Here is a 22,415-nt window from a genome sequence, read left to right on the forward strand (position 1 = left end):
TTAGTGCTCCGTTAGCTGCTAATAACTACTCTAGGACTATAAATATCGGATAAAGCTGCAGATTATCCTGAAAGTTTTAATTAGCCCAATGGCAGCAAGTTTATCCTCTCTGAAGGACAACTGTGCCCAAAGCCCCACACTCACAGTTAATGGCCATCTGTGGAACATAATTAGCTAGGGGCCGAGAATGTGTAATTTCCCCGATAACCACTGATTTGGTAAAGGCTTGGGAGAACAAAGGCCTCAGCGTGCCTGTCTCCTTCCCCCAGTCCCCAGCACGACAGCGAATTACCCATGTTAGGAGTCTGTAATTTTCCATAAATACAACGCGGGGAGAATTTTGCTTGCTGACACACTGGAACTGATTGGAGGGAGGGAAGCCAGGAGGAACAGGCCCAAGCTTACTCTCTAATCCCAAGGGGAGAAGCTTTCCTGGGTACTCTTCCCTACCCTAAGATAGCTTGCAGCTGCCTCACCTTTCAGGAGCCCAGGTTGGTTCTTAGGTGACCTTTTGTCTCACGTCTTTAGACAAGCCGCTATTGTCCTCTCTATTTAGAAACAGTTCTCTACAAAGAGGGCAGATGTGTTGGTCCCAAATGTTCCCTAAGCTGGGCCTGCATAGGGAGGAGGAAGGCAATTTGTCTGTTACATTGGTTTTCCTTTTTGCATCCCCTTCTCTGTGCTTATACTCTTTGCACTTAGAAGGCCCAAACAACCAGGGAGAGGACCACAGATTTCTAAGAACTCTCTAAGTCATCATAGTGTTGCCTTTACTCTTGACAAGCCCTGATAATTGTTATTCCTGTAGTGATGAGGATAATGTTACCTTCCAGATGTAACCACTGAAAATGTGTTTTCCCATTTATTGGTTCACTTAGAATGAAGAGTCAGTCGGTAGGCTTTTATTCAGCACCGGCTGCATGCCGGGCACAGCACCGGGGACACAGAGAAAGGCAAAAGACAGGCCCTGCCCTCGAGGATCTCACAGTCTAGTGGGGGAGGCAACGTGAAAACTGCTATGAACAGACAAGCTGCATACAAGATAAATAGGAAATAATCAACTGAGAGAAGGCGCTAGAACTGAGGGCTTGGGAGTCATTAAGTTGGAAGGAACAAATTCTTCATTTTACAGAGAAAAAGACCCAGGGACTTGTCACTTGCCCAGGGTCACCTGGGTAGTAACCAGTGGGACTAGGAGCCTGGTTTCCTCCTTCTTAATCCCCTGTTCTTTCCACCCTACGACAGTCCTGTGAGGTAGGCAGGACAAGTGCTGTTTCCCATTTTGCAGGTGAAGGCATTGAGGTTCAGAGATGTAAATGTCTTGTACAGAGTCACATGGGAAATAGAGACAGGCGTCCTCTGACCCTGGGTCTTTGGACTCCTGGTCCACGGTTATTTCCTTTAGATATGCAGCCTCCCTGGCCCATGGCTGGCATTTCTGAGAGCAGGCACAAGCAGCCAGGAGGAGTAAGGGAGCCACTTCATCTCTATTTCAGGTAGAGAGATCACACCCTTTTGTATGGCTTCTTTCACATTCTCCTCAGTCAGCAGAGTGGGGAAAGGTACTCAATTTTCCACTTGTTGCTTTGAAAGGAGAACAGACCCAGGTAATAATGTCTGCCAAATGAATAAGTACTGTTTAATATTGACTAGCAGAAGAGATGAGGGGACCAGTAAATCAACCTGTTATTTCTCGGTGCTCTCAACACAATGTTACTTTCTAAATGCCATTTTTCATTGGCAGCCTCTGAAGTAGAGGTGATGTAAATTTGAGTGGGCAGAATGTAAATGTTTCATTTTTATATGTGTCTCCAGCATTCCTGGAGCCACGTGGCTCATTAGGGTACACAACAAGGTGTTTTGTGTTGCCTAGGCCCTGGGTTCTTCCTTAGCCCCAGTTCATGGACCCTTGGGAGGCCTCGCTCCATTACGCAGTCTCATGGATACCTCAGCCCCAACCCTCCGTTCATCCCTGAGTATCAACTTGGGAAGCTCAGTGGAATCTTCTCAGCCTTTGGAAACTAGCCTGGTAAGTGCGCTCTTCTTTGTCTACGTGGTTGCCATGGGGAAGTGCAGGAGATCAACCAGTAGCTCCTACTGTGTACTCAGTACTGTGGCAGACACAGGGCAGGGAAATAAGAGGAATCTAGGACCCAGCCTGTGCCCTTGGGGAACAAGACATATGCACATGAAGTAACTGGGAAATTAGACAGTATCTAATAATGTGCTGAATCAGCGAACAATTAGAAAAAGACCGGTATGGCATCTGATATTGGATGATACAGGCAATGAGCGCAGTAGGAGTTAGAGGAGAGGAGGCTTTGTGGAGGTGGGGGGACGGAAACTCAGTCTTGAAAGATGAGTAGGATTGGGATGGAGGAGACAGGGGAGCTGTTCCAGGTGGCAGCAGGAGCACGAGCAATGACAGGGAGGGGAGGATGACCTGGGTATGTTCTGGGGACATAAGAAAACTTGCCGGGCTGGAGTGGAGCATTTGTTGGGGGAGGGGGGTATTGAACAGTAAGGCTGGAGAGGGAAGGTGAAGAATGGCTTTGCTATGCCAGGAGGAGACATCTGGACTTTGTCCTTAGGGAGCCAATGGGAGTTTAGAAGTGAGGAAGTGAGGTATTAAGTGAGGTGTTTTTGGAAGGCTCATGTGATAGTGGTATATGGGACAGATTGGCAGATGAGAACGAGGCAGGAGAGAACCGTCCTCAATTGAGATTTAGGATAAATTGGCCAGAGAGAACAAGAGCCATGGCACCATCTTAGAGACTGTGCTAGTAATTTGTAACTAGATGTGAGGTCATCAAAGTCAGGACCAGGACGGTGGGGGTAGGGTTAGAAAGAGGGACAAGCTGAGAATGGATGAAAAAGCATTTATTTATTAAGTGCTTACTCTATGTCAAAGACTGAGTTAAGTGCTAGGAATATGAATACGAATGTGAGGGGGCAGCTAGGTGGCACAGTGGATAAAGCACTGGCTCTGGATTCAGGAGGACCTGAGTTCAAATCCAGCCTTAGACACTTGACACTTATAAGCTGTATGACCCTGGGCAAGTCACTTAACCCTCATTGCCCCGCCCCCCCCCATAAAAAAAATGAGAACAAATGTGAGATAGTTCTGGCCCTCAAGGAGCTCATGTTCTAGCAGGGGGAGACAACACATAGAGTGTAGTGGTAGCCAGAGAGGAGGGTTTGGGTTTGGAAAGTCACCGGCGTGGTGAGCAGACTCATAGGATCTAACAGAGGTTGACACTCCTGTTTCTACATCATTGGCACTATTGATTTAATTATTGTTTCAGACTGGGAAAGCCAGAGTCAGGGGTCTGGAATGTGGAAAGACAGCTGGCATGTCAAGGGAGGCTTGGCTAGGACTGTCCTATGTAGAGGAGACCATACAAGGCTTTGTAAGGAAGAAATTGTGGTTGACTGTGCGGGGTAAAGGAAAGGGAACGGTTCAAAGATGGCTTCAGGGTCATATACCTGGGGAAGCAGGAGAATGTGGATGCCTTTAAGAGGAATGAGAAACTGGATAGCTGGAGAGAAGAACTGCTTAGAGGGGTAGGAGCTGCTTTAGGTCTTAGAAATGTTGAACTTGAAGTAATAGTGTGCTGTCAGTTGGAATTGTGAGCCTGAAGATAAAGTAACAGATTGAAATTGCATAGAAAGATTTGGGCATTATCTGTATATAATAGAGAAACCCATGAAGCTAGAGAGCACATAATCACCACTAGTCTTTTTTTTTTGTTTTTGTTTTGGGCAGGGCAATGAGGGTTAAGTGACTTGCCCAAGGTCACACAGCTAGTAAGTGTCAAGTGTCTGAGGCCAGATTTGCACTTAGGTCCTCCTGACTCCAGGGCCAGTGCTTTATCCACTGCGCCACCTAGCTGCCCCCGTCACCACTAGTCTTGATGAGTTGCTCACCTCTGTGGTGCTATGCCATACACTAGGCAGAATAAGCTATGCAGAAATGGTTCTTGTCATCGAGGGCCTACTCTCAGGTCAGAAACATCATGTTGGATGCAGAGACACCCAGGTAGCCCTTTCTGAGCAACACTGAGCAAAATTTGCATGGCCCTTCTTTAACAGAGCTCCAAATGGGGCATTTTGGTTTTAGTTAGTCCTTCTTTAACCCCTATGAAAGAAAGGATGGGGTGGAGGTAGTTCTCTCTAGTTTTCAAATGGAAGTCGTGAGTGAGGGTAAGATTTGCCCAAAGTCATACAGTGATTCAGTGGATGGGGACTTTGGACTTGGCTCATTAGACCCTACTTCTTCCTTTTTGGTTGGAATTTGTGCCTTTTCCTGGGTATCTGACTATGCCCATCAGCTAGCATCAGCTGCTTTGCTTCCTGAAAGACTGGATTGTGCACTGTAGTTAAGTTTGAGGAGAGAGTGCACCAAAGGAATGCTCAGGGGAATATCTAAGTCTTCTTAAGAGATGCCACGAACCTGCTTTGTGTGGGGAGAATCTTTGCAACAGGGCAGATTTTGGTCACAGCATTGGATCTCATCTGGGAGGCTCTTAGCTCTGATGTCTTTTTCATTCTCAGTCTTTCAGCTCTTAATTCTTTTTGGTATATGGGTGTTTCCTTCTCCCATTTTTTAGCTTCCACAAGGCCCCAAGACTTCTACCTACACCAAGAATCTCTTGGGCTCTATCCATGAGGAAAAGAACCCTCTCAGCCTGCTGGCTCTTGGGGAAGAGACCAATGAAGAGGAGGAGAGTGAGAATCAGGTAATGTAGGCAACCTCCCCTTATCATGAGATATTTGTTAGCCCATAGTTTTCAGACTGCCCACTTCACAAGAAGAACACGGGAAGAGAACAGCTGACATCAGCTTTTTAGTCATTTTCCCAAGACACAGTCTTGGACAGGTGGCTGTTGGCAAGGTTGTTTGAGTTGGGGTCTTGCCCATTGGCCCTCTAGAGGTTCTCGTTCCCTTCCTGAGGCAGCCTGACACAGTAATGCCTCTCTCTCCACCTCCCTCCCTTTCTCCCTTCCTCCTGTACTCCTTACTCTGAACAAGCCTTTTGTTCCCTCTACTTTGCAGAGCCCTCGCAGCACAGCTGGACTCTTTAAGAATCTACACCTGGATATTGGGGTCCTGGGGGGCAATTTTGATTATGAGGTAAGGGTTGACATTTTCCTTAAGGCAGATTTCCAATCCTGGCCTGCCCTCTTCTTCCAAAGGAATTTTGTGGTGGGCTAGATGTCTGCTTGAAGGAGAGATCATTTTCTTCCTAGCCTGTTCAAGTGGTAGTGAGGGAATGGTGGGGGAGGATGTGGAGAGAAGAAGACTAAGTTAAGGGGGAAACTTTTTGTCCATTCACTCAACAAATATTTATTTAGTTCTTACCATGTATGGGATGAGAGGCAGCATAGCATGGTGCATAGAGAGAGGAAGAACTACATTCAAATCCTGCTTCTGATACATGATAACTGTGTGGCCCTGGACAAGTCATTTAACCTTAGTGCCCTGGACCTCGCTCTCAGAATTGAAGGTGCTGACCTGTATCAGTAGAGGATGTCTCTCACCAGGAGCTCCCTGTTTTGATTAAATCATAGGTTTGTCATAGGTCTAGTTTAAAAAAAAAATGTGTAACATACTGTGTTGGTTCCTAGAGAAAATATGAAGATGATTAAGACATAGTTCTTAGCCTCAAGAAGCCCCCAGAGAGCTAAAGGTAGTAGGCAAAATGCACTTCTCTCTCAAAAAGGTACAAGCAAAATGTGCAGAGTTTAGAGGAGAGATTACTCCCAATTTTGTGTCAAGGGGCAACCAGGAAAAACCCTATAGAGCTAATATTTGAGCTAGAAAAATGCATAGAATTTTCACAGGTGGAGATGGTATTTTAGGTGGAAGGAATAGTGTAAGCAAAGGCACGGGGTGGGAAAACTTGGGCTGTTTGGAGACTAGAGACTAGTTCAGTTTTTTTGAAACATAAAGAAAGTTAAGGAAAGACTAGAGAGAGGCAGAGGAACTGGTTAGGAGGCTGTTATAGCTCGATGAAGATTTCTAAACTAGGCTAAAATGGAAAGGAGAGGCACAGATTTGAGAGATTCAATTAGAATTACTTGGATAAGAAGGTGTCATTATGTCTGGGGAGAGGCATAGTCAAGGATGACTCCAAGGTTTTGTGCCTGGGGAAATGGTGGGGCAGTGATTATTACTATGGGCCATGAATTGTGCTAAGTGCAGGAAAAGGGAAAATCAGGAGGAATAGAAGGAGCCAGAGGACATGGATTTGACTCTTGCCCTTTTTGAAATTTGGGGGAGAATCAATTGATATCTCTTCTTTTTTATCATACCTTTATTTCTAAGCCTCCCCCACCTCTCTACAGAGAGCCAATTCTTATAACAAAGAATAAAAAATGGAAACAAACCCAGAGTTCTGTAAAATTAACACATCAATCCATTCTGATGGTCGCCCTCCAAAACTATCTTGTATTTAACTACTTTATATATGTTGTATTTATTAACTTTATGCTGTATGTATTTCTACATGTATTTGTTATCTCCCCCATTAGAATGTAAGCTTATTTTAAAAATATTTGCTTATTTATTTTAAAAATTTATCTTTTAAAATTTTGAGTTCCGGGGCAGTTAGGTGGTGCAGTGCACAGAACACTAGCCCTGGATTCAGGAGGACCTGAGTTCAAATCCGGCCTCAGACACTTGACACTTATTAGCTGTGTGACCCTGAGCAAGTCACTTAACCCCAATTGCCTCACCAAAAAAAAAATATTTTTTGAGTTACAAATTCTCTCCCTCCCTCCAGCCTGGCCATTGAGAAGGCAAGCAATACAACACCAATTATACATATGAAGTCATGTAAAACAGATATCCATAGTAACTATGTTTTTTTTTTTTTTTAAAAAGCAAGAAAAATAAAGTGAAAAAAGTATGCTTCATTCTTCACTTGTAAGCTTATTTTGAGTTGGGATAGTTTCCTTTTACCCAGTGCTTAGCACAGTGTTGGTCACTTGTTGATTCATTGATCAATGTATTCCATGTTCTCTACCCATGGACATATACCTCTCCATTGAATGGAGGGGGGTCTGTTTTCTCATCTCTTTTTTGGGGCCAAACTTGGGCATTAGAACTAACTAGCATTCAATTTCTTTTTTGCTGTTGTTTTTTTCATTTATATTGTAGTAATTATGAATATAGCTTTTCTGGATCTGCTTACTTAACTTTGCATTGGTTCATCTGCCTTCCCATGCTTCTTGTTATTTGTCTTTTCTGTCGTTTCTTTCAGCATAGCATTATTCTGTTATATTCATGTTAACAGGATTTATTTAGCCATTCTTCAATAGATGGGCATCTATTGTTTTCCAGTTCCTTGCTACGACAAAAAGGAGAACTATAAGTATTTTGTGCCTGAGATGAGATTTGAATGAGATTTTTCTATCTTTGACTTTTTGGGGGTATGTGCATAGCAGTGGGATTTCTGGGTCATAGGTAACAGGCATTTTAGTCACTTTCTGAATCTGATTCCAAATGGTTCTCCAAAGTGGTAGTACCAATTCACAGCTCCATTGATAGTATATTGGTATGGTAGTCTTAAATAGGCGGTTCCCATCTTGTGCCTTCTTTACCAGTCTGCCGGTGTAAGGTGAAACCTTAAAGTTATTTTGATTTGTTTGTATTTCTCCTACTGTTAGTGATTTGGAGCAGTCTTCTGTAAAGAAGTTCATAGTTTGCATTTCTTCTTTTGACAACTGTTTGTTCATATCTTTTGACCACATCCAGTGGAGCATGACTCTTTATACCATCATTTCTTATCCTGCGGGCTCTCACCTTGCTACACTCCTCCTAAGCTATTCATTCTCATCATGACCTCCAGTCACTTCACCCCAGACTGCTTTGTTTGTTTCTCATTTCTTCTCTGGCTTTACTTTTCTCCTTTTGGAATTTCAATCAGTTCAGCTTCATGTTGTCTTCTCCTCTTGAGGCCCTTGTCCCCTTGTGTTACTGCCATTCGTTTTTTTACAAATTTCAATCATGGCTTACCTCAGTCATTAATTTTCTCTGGTCTTATTTTACAGGCCACTAAAAGCTTCCAGAAGAAGTCATATGACGTTGTTAACTGGGTTGATTTATAAATTTGTATTACCTAATCTCAATTGGGTCCTCACTGCTGCATGGCAGTTCTTTTAGTCTTCTCTCATTGACTCCTTTCGCATAACCCCAGAGTGTCTGTTCCAAGCCTTCTCTCCTCAAGGCATCTCTACCACTACCATCCCATTTGCTCTAAGCAGAGGGCCTTTCCTCCTATTTTACTGAGAAAAGGCCATCAAGTTTGAGCTCCCTCCGCTTCCCAATGCTGCACTTTAAATTCAACATCATCTCTTTATTCTCCTTTGCTCAAGTCTTAGAGGAATAAGTAGCCTACCTTTTTACCAAGGCCAACTCTTCTGTGTGTGTTCTTTATCTCATCTCTTCCTGTCTCCTCTAGGAGCTTACTTCTTGAATCATTAGTCAGCCAGCCAATCCGCAGGCACTTACCAATTACCTGCTAAGTGGAAGGCATTGTTCTAGAGGCTGGGAATACAAAGGAGAGACAGAGAGAGAGAGAGAGAGAGAGAGAGAGAGAGAGAGAGAGAGAGAGAGAGACAGAGAGAGAGAGACAGAGACAGAGACAGAGAGACAGAGAGAGACAGAGACAGAGACAGAGACACACAGACAGACAGACAGACACACAGACAGACACACAGACACACACACAGACACACACACACAGACAGAGAGACAGAGCAAGAGCCTTGCCCTCAAGTGCCTTACATTCTTATTGAGGGTGACAAATGGTGTAAACAGAGTATATATACAATGAATTTAAGGTAGCTTTGGGATGTAAGAAACTAGCAGCAGCTGCTTCATGTATAAGGTAGTATTTGAGCTAAGTATTAAGGGGAACAGGCATTCTAAGAAGCAGAGATGAGGAAGAAGTGTGTTCCAGGGAGGGGAGACAGCCAGAGGTCACAAAGATGTCAGATATGACTGAATTGCCAAAAAAACCTTTTTTGTGCTTTTTCTTCCTTCCCCAAATCACTTTATAGTATGCTTTCTATTTATCTTGGTGCCGCGCCCCCCCCCCTTTTTTTGAGAGGTAGCATGGTGTAGTGTGTTAGACTTGGAGTGAGGAAGACTTGGGTTGAAATCCTGCCTTAGACTTTGTGTGACCCTGGGCAAGTCACTTAACTCTTTTCATTCTCAGATTTCTGTTCCATGGGAATAATATTTGTAGGACTTACCTCTCAAGGTTGTTGTGGAAATCAGTGAAAGAATGTGTATAAAGTATTTTGCCAACTTTAAAGTGATACATAAATGTAATTTATTTATTTTGCTGTGTCTGTATTGTTTCCTCTCATTTCCTTGCGGGTGGGGATTGTTTTATGTTGGTCTTTGTTTTCCCATTGCTGTTAGCACAGTGCTTGGCACATAATGGCAGGTGGCCCCTTAGCAGCTGTTTGTTGAATTGGATTGAATTTTGTCATTTCCCTTTGGCCTGACACTATTTCCTGGATGTCTCTGAGCTAAAGCTCTGGGATAGAGATGGGACCCAGACAGATTTCCTTCCCAAGAGTGGGTGCTTGGTCACTGCTGTTATTTGGCCTAGTGAGGACCCTTGTGTGTGCTAGTTAGGGTTCCCTTTGGGTTTCTTTTTAATTGGCAGTTACTTCATATATGAGCTAGGGAGTCATTTTATTTTATTTTATTTTATTTTTTAATGTAATAAACATTTTTATTTATAGTTTTGGGTTCCAATTATTATCCCTCCTTTCATCCCTCCCCTCTCACCTCCCTGAGAGGGCAAGCAATCAGGTATGGGTTATACATGTGTGAGTATGTAAAATGTTACCATATTTGTTATTTTATACAAGAAAACTTGAATAAAAGAAAAAAAACATGAAAGAAAGTGAAAAATGGCATGCTTCTGTCTGTTCCATCAATATCAGTTCTTTCTCTGAAGGTGGATAGGATGGTATGTTTCATCAATAGTCCTTTGGGATCGTCTTGGATCCTTGTATTGCTGAAAATAGTCAAGTCATTCACAGTTCTTCGTCTAACAATATTGCTGTCTCTGTGCACAACGCTCTCTTGCTTCTGCTCACTTCACTATGCATCAGTTCATATAAGTCTTTCCAGGCCTTTCTGAAGTCATCAGGGAGTCTCTTTAAACAAATCCCTGATTGCTTCCAAACGTTCACTTTGGTTACAGATTTTTTAGAATCATTGTATTTTAGAGTTGAAAGAAACCCCTGAATTCATCTCATTCATGCCCTTCTGGAATTCAGTTTAGTTCCTCAAGCTTTTACAAAGTACCTGCTATGTGCTAGGCACTGGAGATACAAAAGACAAAGATATTCTCTCTCTTTAAGGAGCATACATTCTGCTGGGCTCTAGGATGGGAGGGGAGGAGGAAATAATATGTGTATGGATAAACTCAAAACATACATACAAAGCAGGTACTTAAATAAAAAGTAATTTTAGAGAAGGTGAGCATGACTACACAGATGAATCCACAAATGCCTTGGGTAGGAGGAGGTGGCACTTGAGCTAAGCCTTGAAGGTAACTAGGAATTCCAGGAAATGGAGGTGAGTAGATAGGATTCCAGCCTGTATTAAGACACACAGGTGGGAGATGGAAGGGTAAGTTATGGGAAATGTCAAAGAGATCAGTTTGTCTGTAACGTAGAATGTGTGAGGGAGCATGCTGTGACATCAGCTTGGAAAGACTGGCAGGAACAAGTTTAGGAAGGGTTTGAAGTATCAAGCAGAGAATCTTGTATTCTACTCCAGAGGCAATAGGGCATGATGTGATCATACCTGCAGTTTAGGAATGTCACTTGGGCAGCCATGTGCGGGGAAGTTGGATGCAAGGAGACCATGTAGTAGATTGTTACAGGTGATGACAGCCTAAATAGTTTGGTAACTGGGTGAGTGAGTGAGTGAGTGAGTGGAGGGAAGGGATAGACGACTGGGATAATGTGGAGGTGGAAGTGGCAGAATATGGCAGTTGGTTAGATATGGGGAATTAGGGAATTAATTACTTATCTATCTTTTTTATCATAAAGTATTTTATTATTTCCTAGTTACATATAGAGATAGTTTTCAGCCTTTGTTTTTATAATATTTCTAGTTCCAAATTTTTCTTCCTCCCTCTCTTCCCTCATCCCTCCCCAAGACAACAAGCAATCTGATATAGGCTATATATGTACAATCACATTAAACATATTTCTGCATTAGTCATGTTGTGAAAGAAGAATCAGAACAAAAGGGAAAAACCTCAAGAAAAAACAAAAACAAAAAAAGTAGAAAAACTATGGTTCAATCTGCATCTAGATACCACAGTTCTTTTTTCTGTATTTGGAGAGCATTTTTCATCATGAGTTCTTTGGAATTATCTTGGACCATTGTATTGCTGAGAAGAGTTAAGTCTATTACAGGTAATCATCACACAGTCTTGTTGATACTGTGTACAATGTTCTTCTGGTTCTGTTCACTTCACTCAGCATCAGTCTACTTAAGAGGTTTTTCTGAAATCTGGCTGCTCATCATTTCTTACAGTGCATTTTTCCATTACATTCATGTACCACAACTTGTTTAGCTGTTCCCCAATTGATGGGCATCCCCTCAATTTCCAATTCTTTCCCACCACAAAAAGAGCCGCTATAAATACTTTTGTACTTGTGAGTCCTTTTCCCTTTTTTATGATCTTTTTGGGATAAAGACCTAATAGTGGTATTGCTGGGTCAAAGGGTAAGCACAGTTTTATAGCCCTTTGGGCTGCTCTCCAGAATGGTTGGATCAGTTCACAGTTCCACCGAAAATGCATTAGTGTTCCAGTTTTTCCACAGCTTCTCCAACATTTATTATTTTCCTTTTTTGTCATATTAGCCAATCTGATAGGTGTGCGGTGGTACCTCAGAGTTGTTTTAATTTGGATTTCTCTAATCAATAGTGATTTAGAGCATTTTTTCATATGGCAATAGATAGCTTTGATTTCTTCATCAGAAAACTGCCTGTTCATATCCTTTGACCATTTCTCAATTGGGGAATGATTTGAATTCTTATAAATTTGATTTAGTTGCCTATATATTTTTAAAATGAGGCCTTTATCAGAAATACTGGCTGTAAAAATTGTTTCCCAGCTTTTTGCTTCCCTTCTAATTCTGGCTGTGTTGCTTCTGTTTGTACAAAAACTTAAAAAAATTTTTTCCATATAAATATTTTTTTATTTTCCAGTTACATTTAGAGATAGATTTCAACATTTTTTTAATAAGATTTCTAGTTTCAAATTTTTCTCCCTCCCTACCCTTCCTCCCCGCTCCCCAAGACAGCAAGTAATCTGAAATAGGTTATATATGTACAATCACATTAAACATATTTCTGCATTAGTCATGTTATGAGAGAAGAATCAGAGCAAAAAGGAAAAACCTCAAAAAAGAAAAACAATAGAAATAGTATGATTTGATCTGCATCCAGAGTCAACAGTTCTTTTTTTTTTCCTGGAGAGCATTTTCCATCATGAGTCCTTTGGAACCATCTTGGACCATTGTATTGCTGAGAAGAATCAAGTCTATCACAGTTGATCAACACACAATGAAAAACTTTTAAATTTAATATAATCAAAATCATCCATTCTGCATTTCATAATACTATCTCTCTCTTGTTTGGTCATAAATTCTTCTCCTTTCCATAGATTTGGGAGGTAAACGGTTCCTTCCTCTCCTAATTTACCTATGGTATTACCCTTAATGTCTAAATCATGTACCCATTTTGACCTTATTTTGGTATATGGTGTAAGATGTTGGTCTATGCCTAGTTTCTGCCATACTCTCTTCCAGTTTTCCCAGCAGTTTTGGTCAAATACCAAGTTCCTATTCCAGAAGCTGGAGTCTTTGGGTTTATCAAACAGTAGATTACTTTAGTCATTTACTACTATGTCTCCTGTGCCTAACCTATTCCACTGATCCACCACTCTATTTCTTAGCCAGTACCAAATTGAATCCTTTCTTCATAGGGGTACCTCCCATTAGGGATTCCCCAAACTCCGTTACAAATGGGCAACCTAATGTGACATGTGGACAGATCAGGGGATGATCAGTTGTAAGTATCTGATGAATTTGTTCTGAGACCTGGTGGAGCGAGGGTTGGGAGGGGATCATTAGGCACTTTGACAGAGACCTGCTTAGGTTCTCCCTTTTTGCCTTTCTTCTCCCAGCCTGTGCTCACTTCTGCATTTTTACATCCTTCTCAAAGGAAGAGAGGTTAGGTTTTACTCCAGGGAGAAGCTTGTGTTCAGGCCTTAAAGGAATATACCTGGGAGGAGAAGGCAGCTGTTCAGGACTCTTGTCAGCTGGTGATGCTGGTACATGAAGGATTGGGGAAGGAGAAGTGGACAGGTTGTCTAAGGCATGGATAGGTTGTCTGGTTTAGACCTTTGGGAATCAGTGATCCTTTCAGTTACTTTGCACTTCCCCTTCTTTCCTATTTCTGAGTACTTCCAGAGGAGTCTTGGGCTGCAGGTTGGTTGTTCCTTCCTTTGACTATTGGTGATCATTTTGCTTATCATTCCATGAGATGGCAGTAGGAAGGCAGCAACATTCCTCCCTCTCTCTCTCTCTCTCTCTCTCTCTCTCTCTCCCCCTCCCCCTATTACAGCTTTCAACCCATCTCTACTCTCATTATAGAATCAAAAGGAAAAGATTCATGAAATAGATGTTGAGAATAAGTGTGAGGAAAGGGGGAGACTAGGGTAAGGGGAGCATCTGGCATGTTGGGTCAGTAAAAATCCCATCAGCAGATCAAAGTTGAGGAAGCCAGGACTTTAGACTTACAGGTGATGATGTCAGTGTGATTTGAAGGTGCTAACAACACTGGGGAGAAGTATAAAGAATCAAGACTAACTGGGCAGGGAAGGAAGCATGGAAAATAAATTGGACTGACTATAGGCCCAGTGGGAAGAAAAAAGAAGGCTGCGAACTCCCAGGGTAGGATCCATGCACAACTACTATTTGCTAGGCTTTCCCCCCCCTGCTTCCTTTCCTTTTGTTCTCTGTTGATTCTAGGAACTCCCTACCTTTGTGCTCTGGGCAGGAGGAAAGGGACCTACAGGCATTGAAGCTGTCATCTCTCTTGGGGTGGGGGGAATATGTTAGATATTCCTGGAGGGTGTTTTAGAGGCACTACCTCCCTCTGTATGCAGATGGTGAAGCCTTTTCTGCAACCGTTGCACAAACTTGCTTAGAAATGCTCCAGAACCTGGGGCGATGACAAAGGAGGGAGGAACAGGACCGGGCACCGGTGACTAGAGAACAAAACTGTGCTGAACAGAGAGTAATAAAGCATTTCCCACACAGCCCACAAAACACAGGAGGCCAAGCAGCTTGTGTTTAGAAACTTCATGTCTTAGGAGCCCCATGATCTTGGTTTTAGGGAGATGAGGATGGGGAATGAAACAAAAGCAGAAATTTGTGAGATTGTATAAGGTGGTTTTTTTGTGTTTTTTTCAGCAACAAACATTTATTTTCCAGTTACATGTCCTTACTTTTCAGCATTCATTTTCATAAGATTTAGAGTTCCAAACTTTTCTCCCTCCCTTTCCTCCCCCCTCCACAAGATTGCAACCGGTTATATATGTACAATCCACAAGTGTTCTTTTTATGGGGGTGTATAGTAAGCTTCCTCATTAGTTCCTTGGGATTGTCTTGGATCATTGCATTGCTGAGAGTAGTTAAGTCTTTCACAATTGCTCATTGAACAATACTGCTGTCACTATGCACGTTGTCCTCCCAGCTCTGCTCACTTCACTATACCTCAGTTGATGAGTCTTTCCAGGTTTTTCGGGGATCATCCTGTTTGTCATTTTCCTATAGCACATGACCATTCCACTATAATCATATAGCACAGCTTGACTGTATAAGTTTTTTAAAGCACTCTGCTCTCCTTTTTCTGCATGTAAAATTATTCATGTGGTGTTACTCTGCAAAAAATGTTTAGCTCTGTTTTAGTGTTCCCTTGACACACAGGAGGCCTCTCTGCTCCTCTGTTTCTGTTGTCAGATGTTTGGTGGTGGATTCCAGCTTATTAATTTTAGTTTCAGTGTAATATAATAGTAATAACTTACTGTCACATTGTACTTTAAGATTTACAAAGTATTTGCCTCACAAGAACCCTGTGAGGAGGGTTTGGAGAGATTAAATGACGTGTTCAGGGCTACTTAAGTAATATAGGAATGAGACCTGAACCCTGATTTTCCATCTTTAAGACCAATGATATACCTCATGATGAAAACATTTAGAAAGTCAGATTTTCTGAATTTCTGCATTATTTGCTGAGTAACCCTTGCTATAAAGACCTACTCTATGAGAATCCAAAATTACAGATTGGATAAAATGAGTTTAATCCAGTTATCTAGTGTAGAAAGATTCTGTGATTTACAAATCCCTGATATAATAGAAAGGGCTTAGTTTTGAGAAATCTCCTTGTATCTGATGTCTTCTGACTTTTAATCAACTCTCAAGGAACATTTTGCTCCTTAAAACAGGATGCCACTCCCTGGGACAATAAAACCAAGCCCAGGGCAGTGATGCCCTGGCATGGGTCCTTGGGTCAGGGCATCCTTCCCCTGGGTTTGGGTTGCTTTCCACAAGAAGTTTATTACTCTGAGGAGTAAAACCTTCCTCATACCTTTGAGAAATTCTGCTGGTATGGAGAAGTTAGAAGAGCCGGGTACCATGTGCACAAAATCTCCATTTCCTTCCCTTTTGATAATGGCAGAGTTTGCTTCTGGGTGGAGGTTGTGGCTCAGTCTAGGAACTTTCCTGGCTGTGGTCTACCATAGTAGGAAATAGATGGAAACATACCCAAACACATGCATACATACAGGTACATGCACATACATACAAAGCACCCATACATGTATATGTGTACATATATAGACATACACATATGCTCCTCTATCTATTTCACCCTTCGTTTCTCTTCTGGATCAGGAAGAGTTTAGTGGTAGCTAATGTATGGCTCATGACTCCTGAGTCTCATGTCCCTTACAGCCCTTTGGGTGTTCTAAGAGTGTCACCACATACAGTCTTTATTCTGGGTTGGCTTTTTAATAAGACATAGGAGCTGTAAGCAGCACCTTTGGGGTTAGTGAACAGTTATTATCCTTAGATGGAAAACACCGCAGAAGTTCTAAGCTCCTTTTTCGTGTTTGTTGTTGAATTTGCTCTCCAGTGATTTTTTTGCTTCTTGTTTGATTGAACATTCAGGGCAAAGAACTACAAAGTCTTAAAACCTCTCATCAGAGTTGTTCAAATCAGTGGCACAAGCATGTTAGTGTGAATGTTTTATGGGATGAAAACTACCCCTCCCTCTACTGTCAGTGAGAGCCCAGGAGAGCTTGAACTAGCCCCATTTCCGAGTGTGGTTTTTACTTTCATTCTGTGATCGGATCTGCGGAGCTTGACTCGAGGCAGACAAGTATAAGGTTTGTATATAGGAAATAGCACTTGAATTGGGCTTCATGTCCAGGATCCAAGGTCAGCATCCTGTATGGGATGTTGTTTGGGGCACCAGGGAGTGCATCCTCAGCTGCCATATCGGGAGGGCTCTCTGCTGCCTTTTAAAATCACAGATTCCTAACTCAGACTTTTTGACTAATGAGAAAAAGCAGACAGTCCTAGGTCTTTGTGTTTTTCCTCTAGAATTAAAACACCCCCCAAACTTCTCAGTAAATGGCTAACCTTGAATGCAGCAATAAAAACCTTAAGTTGATTTTTCTAGACCTGCTGTCTTCTTAATGAAGTCCCAAACCTCATAAATGCTGGGTTGGAGGATCTCTTGGTAGATGTTACCACCCAGTCTTGGCCCCTCTGGAGTTTCTGGAATTTCTCCAGGTACAGTCAAGGAAGCCCTTACTCAGACCTAATTACTAAGATAGGCTAGTTTAAAAAAATGTTTTATCGATGCCTTTTGCTTTCATATCACAGGCCTTTCCTATGATACTCCCTAGTGCACATTGAATCCTCTTATATCAAAGAAAAACCTTTTATCAAAATGAACTCACACAATGACTGTATTTGACAGTGTATGCAGCATTACATATGCCTAATACTCCTCTTTCAGGAAAGAAGGGAGAGGTATGTTTCATTATCTCTTCTGGAGACCAAGATGGGTGCAGTGTTGTGGATTGAGGGCCCTCTTTGGGGTCAGAAAGACCGGGGTGTTAAGTTCTGCCTCTGAGGGGCATTAACTGTGTTACCGAGGGCAAGCTGCTTACCTTCTTAGTGCCCCTGGGCAACATTCTAAAATTGTAAGTTACCCATGACTCTACTGATCTGCCTCATGGAGGGATTTCCACGTTGTATGAGTTGTAATGGACGCTCAGTGGCCATCTCAGCCAGCCGACTCATGCACCAAGGAATCCGGCTGATAATATACCATACAGAAGGTTGTCTGCTCTCTGCGGGAAGACCTCCAAGCAAGTAGAACTAACTCACCACCTCTGGAGATAGTAGAGGAAGAAATGAGAGAAAAGAAAGGTCATATAAAACTTAGGTTAAAAACATCCTCAGAATTATCTCAATGCCCTTGTAATCTTGTTCTTGCCCTCCTCATTTAGCTTTTATTCAGGCTTTTACCTTGGTTTTCCTTGACTCTCTTCCCCCACTCCCCTTGTAGAGGGTTGGGACCAGAGTAACACAATGGGCCATTATTTGTTAAGGGCCCCAGTCTAGACATTCTAGTCCACTAGGGGGCGAAAAGAGTCTCACACATTCAGGTCAAAACCCACTGTCTTTTATTAGCAATTTTCCCAATGGTACCCAAGACCCCCTTGATTTGGGTGATTTAGTTTGTTTTTCCCGTCCACTGAAGGGTCTTGCTGAAGTTTTAGTGTGGTATGGAGGTGACCTTGGTTTCTCAGAGGCCGTGCCAGTGGAACCTAAGTTCTGATAGGTAAGGCCAGCCAGCAAGGGGGAATGAGGACCAACCTAATTTGAATTTAGGAAGCTCATCACCACAAAATTGGCTGCTTGGCAGTGAGATTTTTTTTTTTTTTTGGTGCCACAGCAACTCACAAAGAGGGCCTGTAGTCTTTGTTGGGGGAGATAATAGGCATACTAAGGAAATCCTGATTCTTTCAACATATCTCTTAATTTCACATGATTCTTTGTGCTTTTTAAAAATACTGATTTCTGAGCCTACATGTCACCTTCTATCTCAGGCACCAGGAAGGGTGTCAGCACTACCAGGGGCAACTTGACCCTTTGTGGTAGAAGTGACAGGTAGTGAGTATTGCATGAGATGAGTGGTCATCATTTTGAATGACTCACATTTTTATGGGAGGCAGTATAGTGTAGGGACTGGGGGCACTGGGTGGTACCACCATCCTCCCAAGTACCTGGGCTGAAAACCTACAGTCATTTTTTTGGACTCCTTTCTCCCCATTCCCTAAACATGACCTGAACATGATCTCTCTGCCTTTACTTATGCTCTTTGCTGTACTGGGAATGTACTTCCCCTGTATCTTTCTGGTTTTTTTTTTTTTTTTTTGTAGGGCAATGAAGGTTAAGTGGGGGTTAAGAGGGTTAAGCCCAGGGTCACACAGCTAGTAAGTGCCGAGTGTCTGAGGCCAGATTTGAACTCAGGTCCTTCTGATTCCAGGGCCAGGGCTTTATCCACTGTGCCACCTAGCTGCACCCCCACCTCCCATATAGTTCTTTCTTTCTTTTGTTTTTTTTTTTTTGCAGGGCAATGAGGGTTAAGTGACTTGCCCAGGGCCACACAGCTAGTAAGTGTCAAGTGTCTGAGGCCAGATTTGAACTCAGGTCCTCCTGACTCCAGGGCTGGTGCTTTATCCACTGCGCCACCTAGTTGCCCCCATATCTTTCTTTTGAAATTCTACTCTACCCATATCTTAAAGGTTTTCTCTGTTATGAAGCCTTTCCTGATCTCCTAAGCTGGAAGTCATCTCTCTCACCCTCCCTAGCTTTGTTTCTACTTTTTATATAACAGTTATAAATGACAAATCAAGATATATACATATATATGTGCATATATGTATGTACAGGTAGATAGATAGATATCCATTTCCTACTTGTACCATCTCCCTTATTAGACTATAACTTCCTGGGGGGAAAGGACTATGTCTTGTTCTAGGTGTCTCTCATGGTGTTTGGTACTTAGTAAGTGCTCAGTATATACTTGCTAAATGAATGAAAGAATCTATCTCACCATTGAGAGAATTCATTAGACTTTTGTTAAGTATCTTAACATCTCTTTGCATTTTTCTAAGCTGTTTTAAAAAAAAAAAAACATTTATCTACCTACTACTTAGGAGTCTCCAAGAAGCCAACCAGAGGATAAGAAGGAAACATCTCTGGGCTCAGATATCCCCTGCCCTCGGACTTCCGACAAGCTCTTCAGCCGAGATGTAGATAGCAGCCTGGGCAGTGCAGATGGTGAAGGCCGACGAGGGAAGCTGGCAAGTGCTTGGCTCCCAGACAAGGAAGACAGTGAGAAGGGTGACCCAGGGGCCTCCCGGCCACAGATGACTCGAGTGGTAGACTCAGGAACTTGTGAAAATACCAGAGCAGCCAACAAGCAGTTGGAAGACCCAGTGGTGGTTGGAGAGGTGGGCCGTGAGAAAAAAGAGGCAATGAGTGAACTAGAGAAGGAGTTGACAGAGCCAAAAACAGGGAGCAGATTGGATATCAATGAAGTAAGTCACCTTCTTGAGTAGGCAGTTCCTGCTTGTACTTTCTTGCTGCTTTTGTAAGCACTCTACAAAATCTCAGCCCCACATCTTTATTACCAAGGCAGGAAGCTCCATTTGCAGACCTTCTTTGCAGACTGTCAGAAACAGCGGCAGAGCCAACACCCTTAATTGTGACAAATATTCCCAGGGCCCAGTAGGGCAGTCAAATCCTGGACCAGGCTTTTCAGCCTGCTGGCACTGAAAATTCAGAGCAGAAGTTGGTTTTTCATCTAGCACCTCCAGGGATCTTAATTCTGTGCTTGTCTCCTACTCTCTATTTCCCTTCCTCCCCTTTGTCTTTTATAATTGTGGTTTGATCCCTACCCCCAGGTCTCCATCCTTGCCCACCACACCTGGTTGTGTTACTTTTCCATAATCTCAGAGACATCTTTCTCCCAATTATGTCCTTGGTGATTTGAATTGAACTGGGGGTGGACAGATTCATACCCGATCTGCCCAGCTAGAGTGTGGAGAATATGGCAGTTACTATGGAGAGAAGGCACATAACTCTCCAGATTGTTCAGGATAGATTTCTTTTCCTTTTGGGCAGGAATAATCTACGCAGACCAAAATATATGCGCTTGCAGTGTGAACTGAATTGAATTTTATGGATAATTACAGAACCTTTCTCTTGATTGTGTTGGCATCATTGTAACTCTTTTGTAGTATATTCACTTATATGATTTTTCTTTGTGGATCTTCTCCCAGAAGTCTGAGATCAGTGATCATGTGAAAGAGTTGCAGTTCTCAGACCATTCAGATCCCAAGTCATTTCTTGGCCTGGTAAGTCAGATTTATATCTGGAGTCACATGGACTTCATTTTAGTTACTTCTGGTGTATCACATCAACCTGGAAGCTCAGAGATGGGGGTCACTCTCCTTTTTATAATCATCGAGGTGGGGTGGGAGTCGATCCTAGAACTTTACTGAGTTTGGTCCTATTCTGCCTACTGCAGACCTTTAGTGTTTTCTGTATGGGTCAAGTTTTGAGTCAGAATGTCACTACTCTATATATTTTTAAAGATATTTTATTGATATATTTTGTTTTAACATTTCCTTAATTTCTGAATAAATCCCCACCCAGTTAGCTTTACCACTAAACCATTAAAAAGAAGGGAGGAGGGGCAGCTAGATGGTGCAGTGGATAGAGCACCAGCCTTGGAGTCAGGAGGACCTGAGTTCAAATCCGGCCTCAAATACTTAACACTCACTAGCTATGTGACCCTGGGCAAGTCACTTAACCCCAATTGCCTCACTAAAAAAAAAAAAAAAAAAGAAGGGGGGGAAAACAATTCAGCAAAACTAACAACAGCATCAGCTTGGTATAGTCTTATATTCAGTGTATACATCCATCATTCCCTCCCTTGGCAAAGAAGGGGGAGAGGAGGAAAGGGGGCGCTCTTTCTACCTTGCTGCCTCTTGGTTTTTTGACTGGTGGTTTCCTCACTTAAGGGGAGAAGCAAGTGAAGCTTTATTTCTTGGCAGGGCAGCAGTTCAAGAAGTAGTGCAGCATCTGTAAGTAGGGGGAAAAAAAGAAGGGATTAATCGGGAAGGACAAAAAAAGAGCTGTGAGGTTAGGGAGAAAAGCAGAGGAATGAAGAGGTTGTGGGCCCCTCTGGCTAACTGCCCTACAGGTTTACAGAGACAGATGGTAGCTGGGGAAAACTAGGATAGGAAACCCAGAACAGAAATATCAGCAGATAAGAAGGCTCCAGAAAGTGGGCTGCATAGGGCCAAAATATCATTGGGCATTAGGACCAGGGTCTTGGCTGAGAATCATGTGATTTCTCAGTGCTAATGGATGAGCTGTTCTAATTAGCATGTTGTTAGGTAGCAAAGAGGAGCACTCACACTGTGGAGAGTAGTGAAGGGTGTACCTCCTGGAGCAGATTGGTGTGTATACCTGATAGCTAAATGTAGGCAGTTGCTTTTCACCAACTCTGATAGTGGCCAAATCCGTTTATTAAGATTAGGGATTCTTAGTTGGGTGGCACAGTAAAGATCTGAGTTCAAATGTGGCCTCAGACACTTCCTAGCTGTGTGATCCTGGGCAAGTCACTTAACCCTGTTTGCTTCTGTTTTCTCATCTGTGAAATGAGCTGGAGAAGGAAATGGCAAATGACTCCAGTATCTTTTCCAAGAAATCCAAAAATTCAGTCACAAAGTGTCAGACACTACTGAAATGGTTATACAACAATTCCTTCGTCAGTCCTAGAAAGCCTGCTCATGCCTCAGGAAAGAAGGGTTGCAGCACTGGAGTGTAATACACTTTGCCCCTAACTGGTTGAGGCTCTGGCTCCTTTTGATTAGGGTGGAGAACAGCAAGGATTAGGGTATGTAGTAGATTTAGGATTCCCTTCAGGCTCTTTGGGTTAGGAATTCATATCCTTATCTCCTCTGCCCTTAGGACTTTGGTTTTCGAAGTCGAAGTCGGATCTCTGAACAATTGCTGGATATAGATGGATTGTCCCCAGTCCTGGATGGACCCATTTGGGAAGTAAGTTGAATTGAATGTTGGACCAGGGACAGGTGGGACCCATTTTGCCCATCATGACAGAAAAAGTCCGAAGTTGCATATATGTTCCACACCTTTGGGCCCCTGCTTTTGGAAAGGAGTGGGGATAAGGAGGAAAGGAGTATTTTC

The 22,415-nt window shown here is 42.6% G+C and overlaps 1 protein-coding gene across 2 annotated transcripts in view; it reads left to right on the plus strand.

Moving 5' to 3' along the window:
• CEP164 (centrosomal protein 164) overlaps window positions 1-22,415 on the plus strand; it is a 78,617-nt gene that overhangs the window by 15,069 nt on the left and 41,133 nt on the right. For both annotated transcript variants that reach the window (XM_043996292.1, XM_043996293.1), the window contains exons 5-10: window positions 1,874-2,029; window positions 4,611-4,739; window positions 5,056-5,133; window positions 19,352-19,735; window positions 20,480-20,554; window positions 22,179-22,268. In XM_043996292.1, the coding sequence (XP_043852227.1) occupies window positions 1,874-2,029; window positions 4,611-4,739; window positions 5,056-5,133; window positions 19,352-19,735; window positions 20,480-20,554; window positions 22,179-22,268 (912 nt within the window). The remainder of the gene's footprint in view (window positions 1-1,873; window positions 2,030-4,610; window positions 4,740-5,055; window positions 5,134-19,351; window positions 19,736-20,479; window positions 20,555-22,178; window positions 22,269-22,415) is intronic.

The sequence above is a fragment of the Dromiciops gliroides genome, chromosome 3, assembly GCF_019393635.1.
Source record: "Dromiciops gliroides isolate mDroGli1 chromosome 3, mDroGli1.pri, whole genome shotgun sequence".
In the NCBI taxonomy this organism is placed as follows: domain Eukaryota; kingdom Metazoa; phylum Chordata; class Mammalia; order Microbiotheria; family Microbiotheriidae; genus Dromiciops; species Dromiciops gliroides.